The 26995-nt window shown below is 40.3% G+C and overlaps 3 protein-coding genes across 6 annotated transcripts in view; 1 reads left to right on the forward strand and 2 right to left on the reverse strand.

The window, feature by feature from the left end:
• fam168a (family with sequence similarity 168 member A) overlaps positions 1-18219 on the reverse strand; it is a 30273-nt gene extending 12054 nt beyond the window's left edge. For 2 of the 3 annotated variants that reach the window (XM_030439874.1, XM_030439864.1), the window contains exons 1-3: positions 18014-18218; positions 4083-4190; positions 3361-3452 (exon numbers count right to left, since the gene is read on the reverse strand). In XM_030439874.1, coding sequence (XP_030295734.1) covers positions 3361-3452; positions 4083-4144 — 154 coding nt within the window. In that variant the 5' untranslated portion in view covers positions 4145-4190; positions 18014-18218. Of the gene's footprint in view, positions 1-3360; positions 3453-4082; positions 4191-18013 lie in introns of all 3 variants that reach the window. The other variant, XM_030439885.1, reaches the window with a different exon arrangement.
• Positions 18220-19512: 1293 nt separating this feature from the next.
• kbtbd3 (kelch repeat and BTB (POZ) domain containing 3) lies at positions 19513-25802 on the forward strand. Of its 2 annotated transcripts, none has more exons than XM_030407432.1 (10): positions 19513-19937; positions 20340-20604; positions 20701-20866; positions 21644-21826; positions 22051-22218; positions 22311-22601; positions 22774-23016; positions 23124-23414; positions 23532-23681; positions 24243-25802. In XM_030407432.1, exons 2-10 carry the CDS (start codon positions 20351-20353, stop codon positions 24363-24365), a joined length of 1869 nt encoding a protein of 622 aa, XP_030263292.1. In that variant the 5' UTR covers positions 19513-19937; positions 20340-20350; the 3' UTR covers positions 24366-25802. The 2 variants fall into 2 exon arrangements, with proteins under 2 accessions (XP_030263292.1, XP_030263300.1); XM_030407440.1 differs by having other exon boundaries at positions 19931-20052.
• Positions 25746-26477, reverse strand: sln (sarcolipin). Its single transcript, XM_030407454.1, has one exon. It carries the CDS (start codon positions 26365-26367, stop codon positions 26272-26274), a length of 96 nt encoding a protein of 31 aa, XP_030263314.1. The 5' UTR covers positions 26368-26477; the 3' UTR covers positions 25746-26271.
• Positions 26478-26995: the final 518 nt, after the last annotated feature.

The following is a 26995-nucleotide window of genomic DNA, read 5'->3' on the forward strand; positions in this document are numbered from 1 at the left end:
TAGCTTTGCACCTTTGCTATATCTAGCTTTAACTGCTGTTGGCTGCTGTAGGTTGAGCCAGTGAGATGGAACAGGTGTAACAAAAATCTGTATCAAACTGCAGTCTGAGCGGTGTGACGGTTAATCTGTACTCAGTTCAATTTAGAACAATTTTGTTTTAGAAAACACCAATATATGATCTTTTACAAAAATCCAAATTTAAATCAAATGTTAAAAAAAATTGCTGAAAAGATGCAATGCATTTAGATGTTCAATTTAGAACAAAACTCAAGAAAAGCATTATCACAGATTAGTGCTGAAACTATAAATCATTGATTTAACTACCAGCCAACAAACAGAGAATTACTTGACAATAATTGTTATGATAGATAAATGTCAAGAGTGAGTCATCAAATCAAAATTACCAAACAATCTGATTCTAGCTTCTGCAACTTGAGGTTTACGGCTATTATATAATCATAAATCAAATATCTTAATGTTTCAGACTTGACATTTAAAACATAACTTCAGGAATACAATTGTTCTTGTTATTATCAAATGTATGTACTACATACAGTACATTATTCAATCTTGTGACAATAATCACATGCAGCCCTACACATATTATTTTAGACTTCCGAATGAGACAGCTGAGTCTTTAACATGTCTGAGCAGTTTCTCAAATGGAAATTACACAAAAGTATCCTCTTAACAGCTGCAGTACAGCACGGTTCAAAGGATTATAAACAAAATGTCTGCTAACGTGTACAATTCCCCACATGCACTAATCCAAGGCCTTGCATTAATTGATAAAGCAGCACAGCAGATGCCGTCACATCCCTGTAAAATCTACTATTATAATAAACAAGATGTTTAAGTTTGATATGTAAGAGCTAATGAGTGGGGCGATTATGACTCCAAGTACAGATATTTGTAGCACTTACTGACAAACGGAATACATTTCCAATACTTAAACAGTTGACACTATTTTACAAATAACAAGTTGACCCAAGTAACAGTTGCCATCTCTGACCCTGATCAGTGTTGTCAGGTTGGTGAGTCCTTGGCAGTGGTTAACACATGAACTTGGGTTGACAGCTCAGCATGTGTAATGTTGCCTGCCAGCTTGGAAATAACCCACAGAAAATCGTATGTAGTTCTATTGTATTCAGACTTCAAGACCCAGTTTTCAAAGCGACGTTCTCATTTAAAAATTAATGCTAGAGAGAATTGAGACCAACTCAAAGGCTGTATATATGCTGATGAAACCGTGAATGAATTTGTTCACATTCAATTCAATTTAGAACTAACAATGTTGCACTACAGCCACTTTCTGGACAGTGGGTGTAGTTTAGATACAGCAGGGCTCATTTCCTTATATTTGTAGTCAGATTTGCACATATGGAAATCATATTTCTTGGACCATTTTTAAATTTGTTTATTCATCAATGAACGCACAGAAGATGGAAAGCCTACTAACTGATATTCACGAGGGGAAAGAATTAAGTGTCTGCCCTGAAAAACAGGCTGTTCCTCAGACGTGGTCACAAGAATGTCTTCAAGTTTATATGCATATTTAAACTTTACAGGAGTGAAAGCACATAACTGAGCTTATCTCCTTTCTTAAAGACATGTACAAATGTAGTGAATGCATTAACAAAACATTCAGTACTACTGTAGTGACCTTTGACCTGCAGTTCCAACTCTACATTTCTTTGGGGGGAAAAACCCCCTACAGCCTAGTCTCAATTGGAATCTGGTTTTATTTTCAAGTAGGTTTTATATTAAAGGAAATGCTGTATGTACTGAGAGTCAAGAATTAAAAATAAAGAAAACTGACAAAATATAAAAATATGAAATATAATAAAAAATAAAAACAGTGTTATTTAAATAAAAGGCATATGCAGTTTTTGTGCAAGTATTCTACAGGGAATGTGCAAAAGTTACAAATATGTCCTTGCAAGATAGTAAAATAAAATAAAATAAAAGATGTGCTTTAATGAAATGTATTGAGTCAGAATTATACGTCTGGCCACAATGTTTAACTTACTGTTACACAAGAGACTGACGGACTTTGTCTGAGCTCACATGCTTGATTCTCACAGAAGCCTTTGCAACAAGTGTTCTTTCTTTTTCTTAGTGTCCTGACTGGGATCTTGTCAACCCGCTCCTCACCTGCTGTACTTGTATTAAATGCAAAATCTGCCCAATGTAAACAATTACATCTTTAGGTCATGGTCCAGGTTCAAACTAAGAGCCTCAACTGTGCTTCCACCTGGGAGATCAATGTTCTCACCTCAGTAAAGAAAAAATCGTTCCTTTGTGGCCATTTATCTTGTGCGGCTGTTATCCAAACGCCTTCTATCCTGCATCAACTCACACTGACTCACATACTCAAAATGTCTGAGAGGCTAATGCATTCACTAAAACATTCACTATTTTGTATTGTATCACTTTTCTATTGGACACAACCTCTCTGGAAACGACATTATGGCATACAAAGTCACGGTAATGTTTGTCATTGAACCATTTCTGAGACCGTTTATTGTAAACCATCTTCTCTAATGAAGGTTTAAAATGTCATAGCTTTGTTCAAATTCCCACTGAGGACATTTTGCTCTCTAAAAGATATTCTTCCCACTACACAAAACATAATGCAGTCTAAAATTGATTAAAAAAGAATAATATGAATTTAGCACTATATTTTGAAAGCAGAATTATGCTGTTACATCACAGTCGACTTATGTCCTGTCTTGTTTTTGACTTTCTCATTGGTTTCTAAAAGGTTTGTTGTGAGGTTGGACGATATAGATTTTTTTCTGCAGATACTGATAATGAATTGCTTCTCATGGCCGATGAAGTTAACTGATAACTTTAGAATTTTGGTGTTTAAAAAGGTTCTTATCCTCACCTCGCTGCAATTCTTTCCCTTGTTCTGTGTTTACTTACAACATGTAAATCAATTTTAGAGCCACCAACGGAATCAGAGTGCATAACATTTGCTTCATATTATAAGGTCCATTTATCGGCTACAGTTTTTGGAGTCCAATATTGGCCCATAAAACTGCATATCTGCTGGGCTCTGATAATTTCAACCGATGAGTTGTATACATGAAAAACCTATCAAAGTTAAAACCCTAACCCTATTTTGACCTTGATATTTTTTTAAACTGGAACAACACATTTTCTAAACTGTGAAAAAGTGAAATTAGGCACCCTTCCGCTTAGTCATTTCAAAAAATAAGAGGGTTTTATCCCTGAACAATTTTCACTCTAATAGCACCTCTGGGAGCCATTAGCAGAACCGTCTTGCAGTCCTTTACAGACTCATGATTATAGTTGTATACAGGATGATAACGTGCATGTGAGTGTTTGTCTTACCTGTAAAGGCCATGTTCTTAGGGTTTCCATAGGGGGTGCCGGGCTGAACAGGGCTATAGACTGGATTCATGGCTGAAGATAACCTGTTCTTACTGAGAAAGAAACAGAAAATGTGGCAGAGAGGGGGACAAGAGAAGAAAGAAAAAATGGAAAGGAGAGAGACGTGAGCCGTGTAAATCGGAAAGAAAATGGTTCCGATTATCACACGCGCACACTCCTCACACACTTTAATCCAAACTCAGGTTCTTAACGCGACACATCCAGCTGAAGCATTTTGCCAGCATGCAAAAAAAAAATAAAAAACAAAAAATCAAGCCCTGTGAATCCTCACCCTCAAGTAGGCTCAACATGAGCATGTACTAAAAACATAGCCTGCTGACAGGAAAGCACAAGGACACATGGATGCACAGAAAATAATGGTTTGGCTTCCTGTGTGGCATTAAATACAGCTAGCCAAATGTACGTAAAAGGGAAGGCGAGCTCTTCTACTACAGGCCACTGAAAATGTAATGCACTGGAAAGGGTTTCTAATAACAGAGCCTTTCATACTACATCTCCCATAATGCATCTTGCTCTGCCGCCCCGCAATGTAGACGAAAAAAGACCTCAAGTGCTCCTCCTTTATTTCAACTTACCTGCTCATTGGGAATATGGGCATGGGGAAACTGTGTGTGTATGTGTGTGCGTTTGTGTGTGAGTGTGTGTGCATGCGTGCCCCGTACCTCTTGTGCGTGTCTGGTTGATACATGAAACTGAATTTGTCTGTGGGATGCCCGCTCGCCATTCTTGCTGTATGCAAATGAGGAAGGAGTGGAAGTGGATATGCAAATCTGAAATTAAAACAGCGAGAGGTCATGATTACAAGGAACACAGGAAAAGGAAAAAATAAAAAATAAATAAAAAAAAACAAAAAAAAAAACAGCAAAAAGCAAGCACCAGTGCAACAGCAAATGATTAGTGACAGCAGCAGGGGGAGGACAGTGATTTAGACGGCGTGTTTGAATGTTTGTGTTAACTGCTGTGTTGTTAGCCACCAATAAACTGTCCTTAATACAGAATGGATACATCAATTTATGCAAATATTGTGAGAATTGGACTGTGTTTGCTTCTATTATAGGCAGTAAATCATACGTGGTTTTTGTGCGTACAAAACAAGCTCTTTCTAGCGGATAAGACATCCTAAGGGTCATATTTTTTTTCATTCCTGTGTATGCGTAGCCTATGTGATGGCCATATGTCCGAGAGAAAGTGAGGCACTATGAGTATGAGTATATGTGCGTTTGATGTGCTGCACAAAACATCCAGTACAAGCAGCAAAGCAAACATTAAGACGGCCAAATGAAAAAGCACAACACACCCAAGTGAGCGGGCTAGTGACAAAGAGAAAACAGGACAGAGAACAGAATATAGTACGAGGAGGCCGAGTCTTGAACAGAGCCATGAGTAAGCATGATCCAGAACCACAAGAGCAAAGCACAAACATATAGCGTAACAGCTGAGGAGTAAATAAAGAGAGGAGAGGTGTGTGTGTGTGTTGTTTGTGTGTTCATGTGATGGCAGCAATCAGTTCTGTTTTTTTTTTTTTCATGTAAGGCTCTGTGAAATATGTTGTGGCGCTCGCTCTGTACATCACACATCACCATGTAAAGGCTATGGAAACTCAATTTGTCCAATTCTGCTTCCTGTAGATACATACAAGTGTACTGGATTGTGCTAAGAGACACATTTCCAACATAAATCTGACCGATCCAGCCTGAGCTTGTGCTTCATGGCCAGTTGACAAATCCTTTAGATGCTTACAGCTTCACTGTCACAATTCCTGCGCATACACTGTACCATGGTGATGCCAAACGGCACCAAGTGACACTTCAAATTAGGCAAGGAGGCATTTCGAAGCTCCATCCAGGAACACTTACGTCAAAACGCCCAAAGACACTTGACAGCTGAATGTGAGCAAACGCATGGGTGCAGCTGCTTTAGAGTGGATTTTAAAGATGAATTCCTTCAAACTCACATACGCATGCACCCAAAAATGAACAAAAACAAAAACCGGTGTCTGCCTCTGGGTGTGTAAAACATCAAGAGCAGGGGATATGTCAACCCTGGTTCATTACTCATTTTCGTATCTCATAACAAAGGAATGTCCCAGGGGGTTTGATTTACCTACTGCTGAACATGTCTGGCACAACATCCCTGATTAATCTCAAATACCTCCAATGCTTTAATTCCTCTTCTTCCTTAATTTATCATTAGATTTCCGCACCTCAGTAGTCAGCCTTTCCACATGCAAACAATCTGATTATTTGAAGATTACAGCACAACTCAGAGAGTATTGCAACTGCTGCATTTTTTAAGAACAGCTTAACTGGATTAATGCAAAAATAATGATCTTCCCAAAATGTCTTCTAAGCTCGATGCTGATGATGAGCACAGCAGGTCTTTTCAGTGTACCGAGTCACTAATATACATTCATTATAATTTAAGCACAAAAATGTTGCTCATTGAATCGTTCGGTGCACAGGCTGCATGGTTCCACTCACTGAACTGAAACACAGCTGAATATTCAGCTTGCTAAATAGTGAACTGAGAACGAACGATTTAGTTCGATCACCACACCATTTTCAAACTAAAAGCTGAAGTCCTACCAACGTTTACATTTTCATGACATACAGGCAATACAGAAAATAATTGGTGCTTCTTTCAGTCTTCAGTTCGGAGGTTCACTTGTGTCCTGACTGGGATCAATTTATACTCAAAACTGATTTTAAGGAGCACCCAGTCCTCCAATCATAAATGTTCTGCTGCTTCTTGTTTTATGGTATTTTATTGTATTGCACTGTATTATACTATGTGTTATATATTGTTCTATCTGTATCTTGTATGCATTTCGTGTTAGGTTTGTGTACTGTCTGTTGCATTTTAAAAGGCCCATCTAGGGAAGGGCATTGCAAATTACCTTCAGCAATAAATGCTGTGGTTTTTGGCATCAGTTTATGGGACTTACTTGTCAGATATTAAATAAAATACATTTTTATCTATGATAACATTTACTATGTCCACCATCACCATACAATTATTGGGCAACAAACAGAAAGCACAACTGAGGCTGATGGTAACGCTTTGGTCATCAAACTCTTGGAAGAATAGCCCAACTGGGCTAAAAGAGATCCAAATAAACAAACAAACAGAGGACTGGACAAACTAAAATGTTGGCCTAATGATGGCACAAGATGGAAAGTAAAGGAATCAAGGGACCGAAGTTGTACTATTCAACCTGAGGGGAAGATGAATATCTGTGTAAAGGAATCCCAATCCTGCTGTAACGGCAATTCATCCAATAGTTCTGATTCTGATAGAGATGTTTCAGTACTTAAAAGTGATGGATTGACAAAATGTCTGCCATCCCAACTTGGTTTTATGATTTTCTTTGTGTTATTTTGTCGCACATGTTATATTTTCAAAAGGCTCTCATGATCTTTAGAGACAAATCGAAGTTACACCTAGCCATGTAAGAGCTTTATTCAAATGATTTCCTTAACATGATGGTTATTCAAGTGAGCTACGTTGTAATGTGCATGTGAAAGTGTAAAATGAGGGAACAATGCCAATTAACACATGGACAGGTGGCTAGGCTAACCCCAAGGTCTCATACTACAAAAACAGTACATACCCAATTACAGCAGTGACTGATTGGAGTAGAGAAAGACAAGTGTGTTTCAGCCTGAGAAACACAGTGTGTGTGTGTGTGTGTGTGTGTGTGTGTGTGTGTGTGTGTGTGTGTGTGTGTGTGTGTGTGTGTGTGTGTGTGTGTAAAGGCAAAGGTGACGAGAAGTGAATGGGTGAAAACAAGAGGGGAACCACAGTGTGTCTAATGAAGGTGTACGTGAGTAACAGAGGATGGCAGACACGCATGTGATGAGTAAGAGCATCTAACCACAACTCCCTTTGTTTTCAGGGGGAGGTGATGATGAGGCGCTTCAGGCCCTCTGTTCCGGACCTTCTGTTTAACCGACCACTACCATGATTGTAAGACCATTCTCTAGAGGACATTCATCATCACGAGACAAGGAGATGGTATATTTATATGTAGGACAGAGTGTAGAGGAGCAGAGACGAGTCTACACATCTCCTCTGTGGTTTGGAAGTGTTTCGGGAGCTGAAGGCAGAGCTCACAAAGAAATGGACTAAAAATGCAACCGTATTGTTGCTGGCTGAAAATGTTAAAAACACATCCAAAACAAACTGCTAGTGGGCACTTTGAGCCAAGGGTTTGGGTTTTGTGCTCACAATGAAGTGCTGCAGCTTCTCCTGTAAAGGAACAATCTACCATTTTGGGAAAGAAAAAACTTACAATACCCATCAGTTGCATCGATGTATAGGGCTGTTATAACGATTATCACTTCTGATTAATGTATTATTTTTTCAACTAAAAAAAATGTAGAGCTTCAACTCACTTGGTTTGCCAATAAACTGTCAGAAAAAAGTGCATAGTCAAAATTTTTCACAATCTGAATTTCCCACAAACCTTTAAATCTTGTTTGTCCGAATGACACTTGAACAAAAACAAAAAGATGTACAATTCACTACCACATCAGACAGAGAGGAGCAGCAAATCCCCAGAATAAAAAAAAGCAAATGTTTCAGGCAAAAATGCCAAAAGATCGACAATCACAACAGTTCCAGATACATTTTCTGTCAATAAATCTCATCAACATACTTCAATGACTCATTATTTTAGCTCTCGATTCATCAATAAGTCACTTAATTTCTAAAATCATCAAAAATGCAAATCAAAAGTTACTGACGCCTGAAATATCTTCAAATTGCTCATTATACAATGTCCAGAATAATTATCAATATTACGCAGATATTTATAGAGGTTTGTGGAAGGCTTTGGAGCACAAATTCGAAAGGGGGGGTTTTTCAATAAAAAAAAATATGCATTTTCACGTTATATAAAGAACATTATTATTACAATATATGTGTACAAAACGTACAAAGATAGCCAGAGCAGACAATAATCAACACCATCTTTAAATTTGCTGGAAAAGTCCACTAGGGACTAACTACAACCATTAGATATGTCCTTTAGTTAGTTTTGATGCTCTCCACATTGATTTTACTGTTATTTAGCTTAGAACTGCACCTAAGCATAACATTGGTAGGGAAATACCCTGTCATTAAGCATTATTCATTCATACACTGACCAGAGATAGATATATATTTAATGTTGTGCTAGTACACATTTTAAATTGCAAGCATGCAGGAAACAGGCTTTTCAAGAGCTGATATTATAGGGTACGACATGTGCATGAAAATGCATTAGGCTAAATCTGACAAACTGAGGCCAAGTGGTTCAAGTACAGTATCATAATTGGCAGACAGCAGAAAGCTTTTACTGTGAAGGAGCTGCAGGGGTGCAGGTACATGATGTACACTAATGTTATGTTGTCAGCAACCACTGAGCACAGACTGCTCACAGACAGATGGTTTGAATCTACATCTGTACTTTTTTTTTTAAAATAATGGCACCTTTTTAGTCAGCTACATTACAGTTGATTGAAACACACCTGACTTCTGAGACAGCCGTGTTAGCTGCAGTGCAACATCCTCTACCAGCCACAGAGCTGCTGCTCACACAGTGATCGTGAAAACTGTACATTACACAGATTTCACTCATCTGCTGACAGCTGTTACACCTTTCAGTGGTTTATGACAGTCAAATTTGTGATCGTGTCACCACAATTTCGAGCTTCACCTCATTTTTCTTTCAGGTATCCTTCTGTGACACTGCAATGGGTGAAAATCATTTATTAGAAAATTGGATTTGCACGGACAACCAATGCTTTGGAGTGCACCGTCTAGTGGATGATGTTTACAATTCTGATTTGTCTTGTTTAGATATTTCTGTAGGTGGCTCATCACTACAAGACTGTCTAAATACTAATTAACACCTCTCATTAAGATTCGTCCTACGTGCACAGGACCAGACTTTCATTTGGTTATGCCATGTGTAATAAATGTCATCTTACATAAAATACCAAGTCAAAAACATATATTTTATGATGAACATTTCTGAACATACTGCTACTACGTCAGCAACTACCAATTATGTTCATTAACTAAAATACATTTATAAAATTCTAAATCCTTGTTTTATCCCATTAAGTAGTCCAAAATCTCAGAGATACTGTTGATCAGAAATTTCACAAAAAAAGAGCACCAAATGCTCCGTTTTTAGAAGATGGAACCAGCAAATATTTGGCATTTTTGCTTGATAAATGCTTGAAATGATTAACAAACAGTTGCTGATAATATTTTATCTGTAGACTGACTAATCACTTCACTTTCAGCTGCAACCCTCAATTCTGATATCAATTCGTAGTTGGAGCTCTCACACAGATCAGGGATTCATTCACTACTGACTAACATTATTGAGAAGACCTCCGTGGCTTAACCCGAGTTACTTTTCAGGACTTTGTTAAGCTTTAGCTCTATTAGTGGGACTTAATTTGGACTGAACTCACAAGCTATAGCCTCAAGGCGTAGGCACTAAACACAAAGCTGGCTAGCCGGCATGCTAAAAGAGCTGGGGTGGTTTTGTGTAAGCTCAGTAATGTGACAGTCAGGTCTAGCCATGTTCCAGATCCTCTGAGTTTATGCACACATATTTAATTTGCGCATGTCAATATTAATGTGTGCATTTAAAAACAATAACTTTGGTTCCACTCCATAAAAGGGAGATTCCTGCAGCCTAGGGGGACCAGAGGAGGTAATAATGAGGTGGGGGGGATTGTGAAAGAATAAACCTCTCTCACTCACTCACACTCACACACACACACACACACACACACACACACACAGACCTACCATTCCTGGAGAACATGTACAATACAACACAACCCCCACACCGACTCTATCCTCCCACATAATACCTCACCAGGCATCTACTCTTTAAGCAACAAATCAAAACCGGTGGGCGTCATCACACTTCAGCACAGAAGAGAATAGAACTGAGCAGATTTCTTTTTAATCCTCAGGAAGGCAGCGTTTCACTTGGGTCATATAAGGAGGAAATGGATGGAAAAAAACACAAGACAATAAAAAGCTGATTGTAATGTGGTGCGTCACTAGTACTTTTTTCGTTAGCGACCAATTCATATTCAAAATACTTGCCTCGATAATAGGGGTCTAGCAACTAGTTCGAAGCTTAGAAGCTTTATTTATAACGCTGACATTTGAATTCTAAAATCAACATTTGAATGCTGCACAGCTTCTTCTTTTGCATGTTTATTCATTTGATTCAAAACCTGGTATTTCTGCACAGTTGCAGATAACGATTAGGTTAAACTAACATAATCAGTTTTGTACCATTTGTAGAGGGATTTCAGTGGTGGCTGCAAAGGATTGTTTCCCACTCACCTGATCCAAACTTTTTACAACACCTCAACAGCTCAAAGGTTGAAATTCATTCAGGGGAAAAAAACTTGATGTAATAATTTCCAAAATTCAGGACATGCTTTTATTTAACAAAATGTGTTGGCTTTTAGCTTTTTAAAAACAAGAACATGTATACATGTACTCATGCTGAATAAATTGATCATATATTCATAAAAGAAACTTGATTCTTGACAGTAGATCACATACCTCTGCAAAGGCCCAACAGTCACATTTTGTACTCATAACCCATAGATACCTGCACCTACAATATAGCTGATATTTTAATCGTCATAAAAGATCGATAAATTATTCCCATAATTAAAGTAAAACGAAAATGTTGAAAAATGCCCCATCTCACAATGTTGTCTCTCCCTTTATCTGGATCCACACTCAAACTTAATAGCGTTCATTCTGGACCAAGACCAATCCATCATCCAAGTTTCTGGGAATTCTGTAGTTTTTGAGTAATTGTGTGGTTATAATAATGGTCCAAAATCTTGTGTAATTACATATTTGTTACTGAAAAATATAACCAAAAATAAATATACCAAACCTAGGTAAAACACTTCATGAAAGCATAGCATCAAAACATGATAAGTTCGGGGGGGGGCACTACTAACAAAAATCAGGCCTGAGGGCCAGATCAACTAGCACCTGCTGTCACAATCAGAAGTGACATCCATAAGCAAGTCCAGGACCACATCCACCTTACTATTATATTCATTGTGATGGAATCAGCTGCTTGCACACAATCAGACCAGACCTGCCCTGCAGCAACAAGCTCCGTACAGCCCTGGGCTATTTTAGATCTAGGACAGCGCAATACTCTTTGGGACAGCATCTGCCCTTTTCTGTGTGCCGGCTTCCTCTTCTTCTATTCTCCTTTACAAAATCATCCCATCAGTCACACACCTCATGGGCCGGCATTGCTGGACTATGTGACAATATTGTGCCGGCCTACTGAAAATGGAAATGTTTTTCATTCGCATAGCTCCTATACCGTGACATAAATGCCCATCAACATTATCCATTAAGAGAGATTTCTTCCCCTGCTGTGGTCCCTGGTTAATAATACAGGAAGAGAGACATTATGGTATATAGTATGCACATTTTTTTTTTTTTTATTGGCACTGAGGTTAGACTGATCAGAGTCAAATACTACTTTGAGGGTGCTGCTGCTAATATGGGACAACTTAAGTGGCAATTAAAGATTAATGGTTCACATACTGCAAGTACCTAGTATAGGGTCATGGCTATGCTTTAAATAACATTTCAAAACACTGTTATTTTATAATGCAGAAGGAAATCTCAAACTACTGAAAGTTTATGGTGTAAAAAGTTAATTGAACTGAGGCCAAAAGGAGAGGATGTTGTCTCCAACAAAGGACTCCTTATTTAAAGTCTTAATTAGAGGCTTCTAACTTTCTTTAATAGGAGCATCAAGTCATTTAACTTCTATTGAGTTCTCAACTCTACAAAGCAACTCAGCAATTAATCTTAAACGATACTGAAAACAAGACTTGAGGTCTGCAGTCATGCTAGTGCCTCATTACACCACTTTACAAAGCAGTTATTCACCGCAGTGAAGTACGTTTTTAATTTGGACATTCAACAGACGTTCACTCCAAATCTAGAGGCATCTTCTTGTTCGGTTTCACCCAGTGTTCGCAGCAAGATAATGTTTAGCCAATCTCCAAGCCCTTGCTCTTTAATGCAGGGATACCACATTGTATTACCACACAGTACAAATATGAATCACCTCTTTTAGCATTTCCATTTTGTTTGGTTAAGATTAATCATTTTTAAAATAGCTTCCACATCACGTAATTCACCTATTGTTATATTTGTGGGTCACATTCAAAAGCTCCTTTCCTTCATAGTTCTAGTATTCCATTTTTGCTTCAGGCTCTGTGCCTTTCTGTCCCGTTTCTTTTTCTGCTTCACTGTAATCGTCAAAAAAACAAAATTGTGAGGGGTTTTTTTCCCACTCGGATGCACGGCACACTAAAAGATGCACGCACAATTTATGTACACCACACACATTCTCTGGCCTTTGCCATCTTTGCTTGAAAAAACCCAGAGAAAACCCTGCAAGGGCACCTGAAGGCATTGCTTTTATATTTCAATATTTCTCTTTCTCACAGTTTAGCTGCTGTGAATTTAACGCAGCTGTGAGCTGTTAAAAGCCTCATAATTACAAATGAATAAACCATGCGCTGTCATGTCTGCACATGGTATAAGAACATCCTCAATAATGTAATCACTTATGTAATAATATGAAAACACTGGTGCATACAGCAGCTTGTTCCATTACATTTGTGTATGTTTGACTACTGTGAAACACTTAATGCAGACATCAAACTTCAAATGTGCTCTGAATTATTGACTGCTTCAAACAGGTGCATCAATTTTTATTGATTATTTACAAGTGCCTCATTAACTTAAATAAGATGGACTAGCAAATACTGAGCTGCTGGGCAAGGCCAAAATCTTATAACGGTCATGAGTGTGATTATGACTTTTAATAACCTTTTAAACACTGCTCTGAAAGACACAAGAAATGTGAACTGTTTCTTAATGTGGAGAAGGCCACAATCTTGCAGATAACAATTTGACATTTAGTTATGCTTTTCGTTTAAAAATACTCAAAACTAGCCTCTACAATAACCAGGGTCTATAAGTAAGTGGAAAGAAGTGAAAACCCACTCCAAATGAGTGTCACTGGATTCATATTCTGAATCATTTGAGTTAGAGGGGGAACCCTATACACAGACACAAACACATGTCTTTGTGAGCCAGGACTAGGCAGTTAAACCCTGGATAAACAATCAATACCTCCAGGCAATATTAACAGCAGACAGGAATTATTGCCTGCGGCAGACGGGGGACTTGACAAATACAGGAGGAGTATTATTTAGTAATATTTACCTTTTTTTTTTTTGCAAAAAGTCACCATTATTAATAAGCAGGGGGCTTTTAGGAGTGGCTGATTGATGCCAGTCGCTTTTGTTGCCTTTATGGCTGCAGATATTTCAAGCTTGCATATAGAGTCAACCGAGGCCTTTGTTTTCTTTTCTTTCTTTTGTCCTTCTGGGATACCTACAGTGCATTGCACAACACAGCTAAAATGACAAAGAGTCAAACATTTTTCTAAATCACTAGTGGTGGTACAATAAGAAGTAGTTGTTGCTCCACGTCTGCTGGAAGTACAAGTAGCCACTATTTGCAAACAGCGGTACCAAATGTCCAAGGTTTCCATAAGCACTATAATCGTGCTATGAAATTTTAATACCGTTTTATCTGTAGTATTATTGCTTAGGTTTGATCAGATTTGTTTCTTTTGAAGCACACTGCTGGACAACAGCCTGAAATGATACTATTGATCAAAGCTGTAGGTATCACTAATGATACAACAGCCTGCAGCGCAGACACATGTGTATGAACACGTGTGCATATGTACACAGTTGCAGACCCCCCTGTGACTGACAGCTGAATGCATTACAGATTTGCCTCCAGGGACTAGTTCAACCTTTTATGCTAGTCCTTTATTCCCACCTGCCACTGCATACATACACACGCGTGCACACACTTAGATCAAAGATCAATCACCAGGCAACGATTTTATCCGGACAATGCAGGTCATGAATCTGTTCAGGTATGTGTTAATGGGTTGATCTCACAGAACAATGAGCTCACCCCAATCAAACCAGCACGACACGCAGATTCTACCTAGTGATGTTAGACCACCGCGTACAGTACGGAGCAAGAAATGTATCTGGTGTTATAGTAAAGTGGTTATCTTCAGTTTGTGGACTCTTGATCGGACAAAAGACTAAACAAGACAAGAAAATAACTGGCAAAATAATCTGGCAAAATGATCTTGCGAATGAATCTGACATTCAGTATGTTAAAACTAAATCAAAGACAAAGGAAATCTGGTGTTACCTGTGTCAACTTGTTTCACCTTCACCAAAAAGGTCACAAACGAGGTAACGCGCATGTCGAGTAGATAACTGAACTGATGGAAACTGAACACCACTGGCACAGATGCAACAATGACAAACATTATCAAGAGTTCTAATTGGCAGTTTACGGAGCGGAGTAGTGTTAATGTGCAGTTTTTAGTGTTGGTCTAGAGATATTCTAAACAAAAGAGAGCTTTAATACAGATGTAGATGGTGAGGTCAGAAATGTTTCTGTGTTTGTGGCTATTGGGAACGGTGATGGAAGTTTGCTTATAGTCAGCTCAAACTACAAGGGGTTTGTTGGGCATCCGAACACTTGATGTAGCTCTTATGATTTCTTCTGTAATTATTACAATAACTTTATTTAAGCAAGCAGAAATTGCTGCTAATTTGTATTTTATATTGTTGAGTTTAAAGGGTTGGTTGAACAAAAAAAAAAGCAATATGGGTACTTTACCTTGGGCAGAGAGAAACTGCTAGTTTATAATAACAATTTTCTGATATTTTACAGACTAAACTATTCATTGATTAATAACAACCATTAGTTATATACCCAGTTTAGTAACCAACTACAATGATGATTTACATGATAAAACTGTTTAACATTGGGGACTTTAAAGCTCGCCCAACTAATCAATTGTTCCTTTCGGTGCGTCGCCATAAAAAACATATTGGCCATCAAGTTTAAGGGACAGTGGGATGGACACCAGAGGATGGCGAATACGGAGCCTGTCGTGTGTATGCACTTTGTTCACGGCTCTCTGATGAGTAACTCATTAAGTGGTCCAAACCGCACGGGAATTAAGTGACAACAGCCTGTTATAGAACCACTGGCTCTTGTAACATTAAGTGACTCCAGCTTTCTATAGTCTGACAGTTTTACGGCTCCATTGTACATCCCACTATTGATACACATGAGACGGTGCTCACAGCATGCCAAAAACCAGATGCCCCCCTTTTTCCCTCAAGCATGGCAGACAGCGGTCACCTCAGAGGATGAAATTGAACTAGCAAATACCTCACCAACGCTGACAGATATTTGGCTCAGTTCAGCATCACTTGCCTTTTTAAAGCAATTCTAGTTCTTATCCTCTGCCACCAATATACTCTAATTTGTGGATGGATTTCTCAAGGATGACCATTGTCCTTGTATTTAATATGCCTTTATCTAGGGGATGCAATTTCACCAGATGCTTCTTGATTTCACAAGAGTCTTAAAAAAGACCATGCACAGCCTTTTGTAATTTGCGAGTAAATCAATATGACTCTAATGTCATTCAGCCTCATAAAAGGAAAGGATTTCTACCAAACACTATCTGTACAACAGCCAAAAAGTTTATTTCAGTTTATTTTAACATAACAAATTAAAAGAACACAAATCACAGCACTGAACGTTTATCATACAACAGTGTGCTTCATCCAGGCTCCGCAGAGCAACATTTGAACTATACACATTTAACATGCATTGAGTTGCTCCAGTGAGGGCAAAGAACAGTAGTATCTCATGAAATCCCTTCAGACAGATAAGATTTCTTGAATTAAATGGGATTAGTAGTCAATGACTAAAGCAGGTAATCCCCCTCAGAAAAAAAGAGATGATTGTGAAGAGGATTCATTTCTACTGATAAGACTCAGTCATAAGAGAAAAGAAGAAGCAAAATGCCTTTAGCTTTTTATGTAATCCGGTCTCTTTTGCACTTTGTGAGAGTGCTTTTGCTTTTTGTCTTCCGAGTTGTGAGTGAGTACAGGGATACCCTGTGGGACGACTGCAATTCTACGAGTGCTAAAACGATACGTTGATGAGGCAATTAATTGACTCAAAACTGATCAACAAAACTGACTGAGACATTAATCTGGGATTGTTCTTGTCATTTTGCCAATAAAATAAACTAATGACTGGTGCAGCATCCAGTCACACAATGTCCTGCACACAATATATGACTGGTAACGCGTCACAATTAATAGTCTTTAAACACTGAAGAATCTGACTCTGCAAAGTAACAAGTAACTAAATTTAGGCGCAGAAAATCACAGTACTAAGATAGGAAGTAAAGTACCTGAAATGTATGCTTCAGAACATTACTAAAGTAAATGTGCTTGAGCCATCACTGGTTGTTATGTATTTAACCAAAAGTTTAAATCTTATTGCGGATGAATATTGGTTTTCAGCCTCCTATATTTCTAATAATCGGCACTGGCCCTGAAAAAGCCATATCGGTGGAGCCCTAATGTGTAACTTAATACTAATTTTCATGTAACTGGATCTGAACCTCAAGAGGAACCACATGTTCATGATGAACCCTAAGAAGAAATGATGTGCACAGATGTTGTGAAAGTGAACCATCTAAATCCAATGTGTAAACACAGTTCACTTCAATAATTATGAGTTTATACACATTTCAAACACAACACAGAGGTCGTACGAAAACTCAGCTAAAGACAGATTAGTTCCACTCCAAAATACGATTGTTTCGTTCATAATGGTGGCTGTAGCCTGGAGGGAGAGCTCAGTGCGCAGGCATTTCTATTTACCACCACATCAGTGGTTAATGTGTACTTGTATGTATCAGAGTATGGCATGCACTGGCAGTGCACTGCATTCCTGAGATAGCAAGCAACGCCAAAACAGCAATGGTTGGACAAAAATGGTCACACTCAAACAAGCTTAAGACACCATTTTGAAAATCCACCGATTTCTAGATAACAACTCCGAGATGCCATCTTGCCAATTATCACCAGATTAGCCAACCGTTAGCACGTCTGTTCAACCGTTCCGAAGCACCCCGTGCAGGAAACTATGCGGGGTCGCATAAAAACTAACGTTAGCTTAGCTCGCGTGCTAGCCTGAAAAGACAACAGCTAATCCGCCGTAGCATCCCTGCATCACTCGGCACACGCTGCTCAAATGGCTAATTAGCGTGCTAGCTTGGGCAAGGATTTGTAAATGACAATGAAAACCACTCGCGGTGTGCCACACCGGACTGCACCTGGACCACCAGCAGATAATTTCGCCGTCCGGCCGTAAAAACCCACCAGCATTAAAAACCACGAACACAACTTTCTCAGTTTGATCCCGCTATTCGAGCTAGCCCCGTTTAGCTGAGCCCGCTAGTTCCCCCACTGTAGCCACCGCGGAGAGGACAATTGAAGGGATACGGAGCGAGAAAAAAGACAGAAAAAAACGAACTGGCAAGTCGACACATCGGACATACCTGCCCTCCGTGATAAAACAGCAGGACGAGACTTACCAAAGTCACTCTGTCGAAGAAGAAAAAAGATTTTTCCCCGTGTGTGTACGTGCTTTTCTCCCGTGTGTCTGCTCTGCCTCCGGTCGGTGCGGACTGGCTCTGCTACAGCAACGTTTTGTCGGGCCAGTGGCGCAGGGAAGACAGCTTTCACCCGAAGAGACGGCCACCGTGTGGGGGATGGGGATGCACTGCCGGGAGGGAGAGAGGAAGGGAGGGATGCAGGGATGCAAGGAGAGAGGAGGGGGGCTCCAAAAACATACAGAGTATTTATTAATAATAACAATAATAGTCAAATAATTATATGTGGATCAATACATCTCGGACTTATAAACTGAGGAAAACAGTGCATGCGTGTAAAGGAATGGCTTCAGTTTCTGTTGTTGCATTATTTCTGATGACTGGTCACAGTCATTCACTCAGTGACGGGGCTTTTGATTTTAAGGGTCAGTGCAAATCGATTACTATAGGAACATGTGCTGATCAAGATTATGTAGATGGGGTTGGAGGTTATAATTGATAGTCTGTCGTGTAATCACATTATTATAGTTCTTTGTTCTTTTTTGTGCGTTTGCATTGTATCGGTTAACTCCTTATTTTTCGTGCCATGTCATCGCATATATTATTACAATTATTATTATAAATATTATTATTATGTTGTCAACACAGGCTGTTGTAGGGTTAGTGCGCGTCTACAGCGAGCCTGCCTGTTATGTGTCTTTGTAATCAACATGTCCAGCCACATAGCACAGAGGAAAGTGTGTTATTTGGTCAGCAGCACGGTGGTTGTTAAAGGGAATTGCAGCAGAGCTGGGAGTTCACGTTCAATAATTCAAATTCACTGGCTCTTGCCTCATGCATAAGCACAGCCACACATTTCCATGTATCGCTTCAAATGAAGACAGCGCCGCCCAGTGGTGATGTGTTGCACTGCAGTACTGAGCCTCACAACATGGAGGCCAACATATTTTTGATTAAAGTGTATTTTTTATGTTCACAGATGCAAATAAAAACCTAAAAAAGATAATCCAATTTTTGTGGCATTAAAAAATGACAGATTTGAACCACCATGAGGTGTGTTCAACAACGACAATGTCATTGTAATGTAATTGAAAAGTTAAATAAGATTAAAAGGAATATCAAAAGAAAAACACAACAACCTGGACCAATGCAACAGCAGCATCATGCCAAGGGGTCTCTCACCATGCAATCGAGATCTTGTTTGCATATACATGTACATTACAATGTAGGCCAGAATGATGTGAACGATATTACTTGAATGCAACAATTCATCACTTCTACATCCGCCTCTTGTGCTATCATAATGTGAATTTTATCCCCTACCACCAATAATGAAATATTAGGACTCAATAAATTTTTTGATTCAAGCCTTGTGGCATAATTGCTGCATTTAGTTACATTAATTTCAGGTGAATAATAATAATAACAATAATAATAATAATAATAATAATAATAATAATAATAATAATAACAATAATAATAATAATAATAATAATGATAATTCTATCTCTAGTCAGTCCCAATGGCAGTTTTGTGAATTATCTAAAAAGAGGTGTGGTTTTACGGATAAACAACCTATTTGTGTACAATAACACGCACTCAATTTGTTTTAAGTGCAGCGCAAACTACCAACAAGAAAGAACTACAGTTCCCAGCAGCCATTGCGTCTCCCTCTGCCGCAAACAAAGAGCCGAATGTCCGCACACCACTCAAAGGCTTTTATGAACGAGAAAAATATCAAATTTTTATGATCAAAGCAGCACACTCTCAGTTAACACGAGTCTGTGACGAGTATAACCGCAAAAATAAATATAAAAACAAAACGCCATACCGAGTCCTCGCGTGATTTCACGCTTCCGGAAGTCTGAGTGGCATGAGACAGAGAGCTGTCCGAGGTGCTGACACTGTGAGTACTGCTCGTCCTGCTTCAAACTACCTAACTTACCTGCATGTTGTACATGTCTTCCTGTCACGTCTATGCATTTGACTTTAAACAGCTTTAAACAGCTTCCCTATCAGAGGTGAGTGTGACTGTAGTGTATTTATTTTGAGCTGAGTAATGATGTGATGGACACAAACCAAGCTCTGTCTTTAAACTCTAATCAGCAATATTATACTTGTATGTACGTCTGGAGCTTGTCTGTGAGAGATATGTTAAAGTGAAGTAGATTCTTTTTTTATGCATTCTCTTTTCACTGATCACATTTCTATGTCTGTCTTACACATACAGCTGATGCAAACATGTGGCTCACACTCTCTAAATTCTTCGACGGTGCATTTTTTGACTGTGGATTTGTATTATTCTCAGAATTTGAGAAGATGGATGAATCTCAAGAGACATCCTCTTGCACAACCAGCCCTCCCAGTAGTAAACCTGACAGCGCTGCACAATGTAACGGGGTCCCTGAGTGCAGGACCCTGGTGCGGATGTCTGAGTCACACGGACTCCAGCTGCTGAGCGTGCTCAGATCATTCAGGGAGCGGGGGCTGATGTTTGACTTCACCATTAAGGTGCAGGAGCACATTTTCCCCTGCCATCGCTGTGTCCTTGCAGCATGCAGTGATTTCTTCAGGTATCTATCTATCTATCTATCTATCTATCTATCTATCTATCTATCTATCTATCTATCTATCTGTCTGTCTATATATTGAGCTGTTCTTTGTTTTAGGGCCATGTTTGAGGTGGATATGAAAGAGCGTGGTGATGGTTCGGTGAGTCTTGATAACCAGTGTCCAGTGGCGGTGGGCTCTTTCCTGGATTTTGCCTACTCTGGAGAGACACTCATCACTGAGGGCAACGTAGATGTGCTGTTTCAGCTCGCCTCTTTTCTGCAGGTAGACGTGCAACCAGTTATTTCCTGTCGCAGAAATATAGCAAATCAATCATTGGTGCGCTATGATAGGTCAAAATGTCTGCCACACACCCAGGGTGCACCCACACAGGAGTTGTCACTAATTTGGACGAATTTAGACCTTTTAGAAAAAAGCTCAGCTGCAAGTCATCAAAACAGTGACTTGAGTGGGCTCATGTCCAAGTAACAATGACTCAAGTCCACATCTCAACGGACACCCCGCAACTTTTTTATTCGTTAGCGGTACCTACATTTTGCTGTGGCCAACCCAACTTCCACCCATGCAGAGGTCTAATCAAGTAAGTGAAAACACCCAATTTAAAGCTGCCCTGAGGGATGCTTTAGCTGAGTCCATGTCTGTTTTGCATTTAGCGATCCCCTCCCTCCTCTCTTGTCACCACATGAACACTCAGCAGTAATCAGCAGATATAGCAGCAACCAGGAGGATCCTGCTCTCTGCGCATTCACAAGAAGACAGGGCCGCCTCTTTATGGAGCTCTCTGTCCTGATTGGATAAAGTGGGCAGGGATATCAGACAATGTCTTTTGTCTGTGACCGCAGGAGGAGGAGAGACACGTGTGAGACACTGACCAAACACTCTAATAGCGTTGTTGGAGTACTGTTGGAATATAAAGAGCTATTTAACAGTTATTTTTATATTTAAAAAAAAAAAAATGCTTAATTACATATGTGTCTCCAAGCTGCCTTTCACAGTATGTTTTCCATATTCCCTATTTGCATTTCCATTTCGCGTCCTTAGGTGTCAGTCCTGTCCCGGGCATGCAGCGACTTCCTGATAGGATCCATGGACCTCTATAACTGTCTGTCCCTCTTCTCCCTCGCGGAGGCGTATGGCTCTGCAACCCTCCTCCAAAGTGCCAACGAGTTTGTGGTTCAAAACTTCTCTGACCTTTCCAAAACACAGGACTTTCTGGACATGCAGGTGCCGCTTGAGAACGACTAAAAAGTTGTTTTAGCAGTGAAGCTGAGGTTTAGATAATGATGGTGTAAATTAATGCTAATAAATGCAGGCTTTCTTTGAATTAGTTTGCACCTTGACTGTATGATACATATGCAGAGTGTGCAATAAATTTTTTCTCCATGAAATTTTTTCCACAGGTTTGTTTTGAGGGACTCAGTATTCACCATTTCTCTTGCTTCATATAGGTGAATGTGTTGGAAGCATGCCTCAGGTCAGATGCTCTAAACGTGCCGAGTGAGGAGGATGTGGTGACGTCACTTCTTAGATGGATCCGCCATGATCTCCCTGGAAGAAAAAAACTGCTGCCAGGCTTGTTGTCGCTAACCAGACTCCACCATCTACCTGCGCTGAAGGTAGAAACACACTGCATAGGCTGGATTTTGGGCCTGATGGGTAATTTCTTGGTTTTGATCTCAGTCTTACGGCGTCACCCCTTCTCTCTCAGACTCTGCGTGATTCAGACACTCTCCTCAGCGACAGTGAGTCCTGTCTCGCTCTGTTCTCGGAGGCTCAGAGCCGACAGGAGCAGTACAGCGGCCTGCTCACTGACGCCAGGTCGGCCACGACACAGAGCTACATCTACATCCAGAAGACGGAGGAGAATGGGGAGATTCGCCACACCTTCTGCTACTGCCTGGAAACGGACCAGTGGAAAGAGCTGGGAGCAGGGCACGGGGAGGGGACCACCATGTTGCCAGACCCTCCGGGATCCTACCTGACCAGCTACGCTGAGAAGGTACGTTTTGGATCGAGTCCTGATATTAAAGAATGGAAACTTAAGTGAGTTTTCCGTCCTAGATTGCTTTGTTTGAACGTTTTTTAGAGGCGTCAAAATTAGAGAAATGTCAGGAGAAATAAAACTTCAATAAAATAGTCCCCCACCCTCTCATCTTTTCACCGGATCTAAGATGTTTGTGACAGGTGGTTGCCGAGGGAACTGTTGCCGGTCAGTACGTCTCCATGTGGCGGAGCCGTTCCACGAGGCCACGGATGAGGTTTGGTGCTTCTGTCCTCTGAACCTAACCTGTACGCCTGCACCGGCCATGCTGGAGCCCAGAACCATGCACGCAGCTGTGACCTGCCTGGACCGAGTGTACGTGATTGGGGGACGGAGCAAGGGATCGAGAGGGGGAGCTCCCAATCTGCTGGAGGTAACAGCGTCTCGATTGAATGAGATGTCCTTTCGTTACTAACTTAGGAGTGTGAGTGTAGATTTTCTTTAAGTGCAGCACAAACGGTTTTCTTTCCTGTATCGTAGGTGGAGTATTATGACCCTCTGACCCAAACCTGGAGCTCAGTCAGCCAGCTGCCCACTGCCATCTTCTACCCTGAGGCCAGTGCCTGTGGCAGTGTCATCTACACTCTTGGATCAGAGGTGGAGATCACAGACTCCTTTAACCCCTCGCTGGACTGTTTCTTCTGCTACGACGCACAGATGGACCAGTGGAACCGCCTGGTCGCAGAGTTCGGCCAGTTCTTCCATGCTACGCTTGTCAAGGCGGTGTCAATCAGCAACACACTGCACCTCTGTGACCTGTCCACTTACAAGGTGAGTCAACAGATGCATGAATGAGTTGGATGTGTGAAACCAATAAATAGGCTTATATATTGCAAGTTTTTCAAGTTGCAAGTGTTTGAATAAGAGGTGCGTCTTTTTCCCATACAGGTATACAGTTTTTGTCCAGAGACCTCGGTATGGAAGGGTGAAGGGTCATTCGAGTGTGCCGGCTTCAACGCCGGAGCAGTGGGCATGAGAGACAGAATCTACATCCTGGGTGGAGACTATTCACCTGATGAGATCACTGACGAAGTTCAGGCAGGAAAAACCTTTTTTATCCACAAAAGCTGCCCTACTTTGACTATTGTTTGCTAAAACTTTTGTTCTAAGTCGTGGTTCCTTGAGCTAAAAGTGAAATTCAACTGATGGTTTACTGTCGACAGGCTTAGTAATGACTCTGCCTTCAAGAAGCCCGGGCGAAGTAATCAGTCGCAATAAAGAAATCGTCGCAAAAGATACAAGTCGCAATATTGAGTATTACTAATGTAAAGGTCCAGTGTGTAGGATGTAGTAGCATCTGGCGGTGTGGTTGCAGATTTCAAACAAAAGAAAACCCCTTGCTTTACACTCCTCTATGTGAAAAATGTAAAAGGCCCACTCTAGAACCATTGTTTTTTTTTTGTAAAGATAGATATGCCTTCATTTGACACACTTGACCTTTAGTACCAAGATAATGATGAAAATATGATTTATCGTTAAGCACTTGGATAAAGGTAGAGATGAGAGGATACATGGGTGGATGTTTCTCCTCTCTTTACTGTCCATGCTCTTAAAGATTTTGACTTGTACCGTCTGTGTGTTTTCTCGTGGCCTGTGCAGGTGTACCACAAGGGGAGGAGTCAATGGGAGGAAGTGGCGCCGATGCCCAGAGCGCTAACTGAGTTCCACTGCCAGCTCATCAGCTTCAACAGATACAGAGACCCATGGGGTGACACAGCATGAACCACAGCAGACACACACACACACACACGACCACATGTGAGTGGGTACACATGTGAGTTACACGTGTCACTGATGTGAGCAAAGGCCCCATGATGAGTCTCCTCTGTGCATGACGGACGGCTGACAGACTCCCAACTAACTCCACATCTCTCACAGATCATCCTAACACGAGAGCACCCGAGCCAAATGATTAATTTATTTTTTTATTTAAAGATTCGATCCTTTAACTTTGTATGTGCGATGCACCTGCTGTCATAGGATTATCTTGTGTCAGTCAAAATGAGGTCTCTCCTATGGAGGAACGCTATTGAGAGGAAGTCTTATTTTAGAAAAGCTATTTTAGTACCTGAATATTTGTTTCTGTCTAGTATGTTTTAAACGGAGAATTCACCCAAAGAGGAGCTCACAGTATCTGTAAATTTGATCTGCTCTCCTACAGCTCAAGTACAGAAAAGAAGACTTTGTTATGTTACACGTACAGCCTGTAGGAACAATCTAGTCTCCCTGTTTGTGCATTTGGGGATTTTATATCCTGAACAGATCAAACTATTTTGTTCTGGCAATGTCACGCAAAAGACTTAAACGGTGTCTTCTTTGTCTTGTATGAAAAAGAATAGACTGTTTCAAGTAATTGTTCTTTTCTTTGGTAGTGCAGATCAAAAAAAAAACATACGTTATCTGGTAATATTTCGAGAGAATGTTCATATATCCGGGTCTGTCGTTGTACAGTGGCATCGAGGGTCAAGAAGCAGCAGTGTTTGAAAAAAACCAAGACATTGCTCAAAACACAACACCATTTCAGAAAAGACAACGTGATTTCACAAAACATTTTAGAAAACACGTTATTTCAGAAAACATTTACAAAAAGACAACAGCATTTCAAAAAGCCCTCCGGTTCATTTAGTTTTCTCTGTAATGGTATTGTTTTTTGACCCCCAGGGCTACCGTACCATGGATAATTTCCATATTATCAGCCTGATATTCCTTTCTTTACTCTTTTTCTGACTGAAAGAGACCTGCCTATACGTATACAACAATTTAAAACACAACTGAAATAATGACAATACTGTGTGAATCATCTGGGTGGATTTTTACTGTAAACTACTTGCCTTTATTCTGCTTCAGACTGTCATGTACTTGTGCATGCCCTGTTTCTCCTCTCAAGATGATATGTACAGCAATTCTACATGTGACCAATAGATAGAACACCTGAATATCAATGCGCAACTTTACCTGTACCTGTCTACCATAGAGAAACACTCTGCCGCAGCTTCAAAGATTTCAGTAACTTAACGTTTCAGAAACCTGGAGAGCAAAATATGGGCTTCATGGTATAAATCACGAGTGTTTGTGCAATGAAACAGAAAAAAACACACCAACAAATGAAAGACTGTTTAATGGCAAGAACTGTGAACATAAACATAATATGCTTCATTATTTGTGTTGATGTGTTCTTCTTTGACGCATTAATCACTTGGTGTTAACAGGATGGACACGACAGCATGGATTAATGTAGCACAGATCACGTGAATGACACGGTGACATTGTGACATTACAGTGTTTTCTAACCCTCCACAGTGAAGAAGTAGAGCCCCAACCCCGGTTCGTTTATTTTATTCACCCTCCCATCTCTGCTGTGGGTTATCCTTTGGCCCTTGCCAGAAATATTTAGGGCCACATTCAAAAAATATCACAGGAAACAAACACACATCCCAGACTCGTTGGTCTTTGGCAAATCTGCTCATCTGGCTGTGGCAATCACATGCTTTTTGACCTCTCTGGAATAACTATAGCCGTAGACCAACTAACAGAATGGAAAGATGTACACACTGTAAACAGTCCTACAGGAACCATGCTGGCTTTCCTCCATCCCCTTGGCCTCTCTTCCCTCCTATCGCTCCATGCTTCAGTCCTGGTAAGTTTTCACCAGCAGCCACATCAGCAGCACAGTGATTAAGACGATCATGAAGTTTAGGAACAGCTCCTGGACCGAGCGGTCCATGGTGGGGTCTCAGATGGGACGGAGAGCAGGAGAAGATCCAAGGGAAGTGCTGATGAGGAGGGAGGATGCAGATGTTTTTAAGGAGGGGTGCTTCCTTCCCACTGGACTGAACCTGCAATGAAAGACTTGAGTTAGGATGGCTAGAAACACAGGAATGTGTGTTTCTCCTTTTGAACATGTGCTGTGTTTGTGTGTGCATTTGTGTCCCCTCTGTTATCATAGATTAGAGGGATCAGTCACCTCTCAGGCGGGTCGTTGCATCTGTTCACAGTTACCATCACTCAACAGGGAGAGGGGTCACAATATCCCCTCATACAAATACTGGACATGGCGCGCATGCAGACAAAAGATGCATAATAACACAATAATACACACATGATCAGGTTAGAAAAAGTGCACTGATGGTTGAGAACATCATCATTATGTACTTTAGGGCACATTTGAAAACATTTCTGAGCTGTCATGTGCAGCTGTGTTGAACACTTTGATCGGATTTGTTCGCATCCAGTATTCTCCCAAGAACAACGACATTACTGAGAGTTTACTACACACAAACAGATGGTGTCAGTGAGTTGTTACCTGTCCTCTTTTGGCGGTGATCTCACTATGAACAGGAAGAGTAGAAACC

Source organism: Sparus aurata, chromosome 2 (genome assembly GCF_900880675.1).
Source record: "Sparus aurata chromosome 2, fSpaAur1.1, whole genome shotgun sequence".
NCBI classification, from domain to species: Eukaryota; Metazoa; Chordata; class Actinopteri; order Spariformes; family Sparidae; genus Sparus; species Sparus aurata.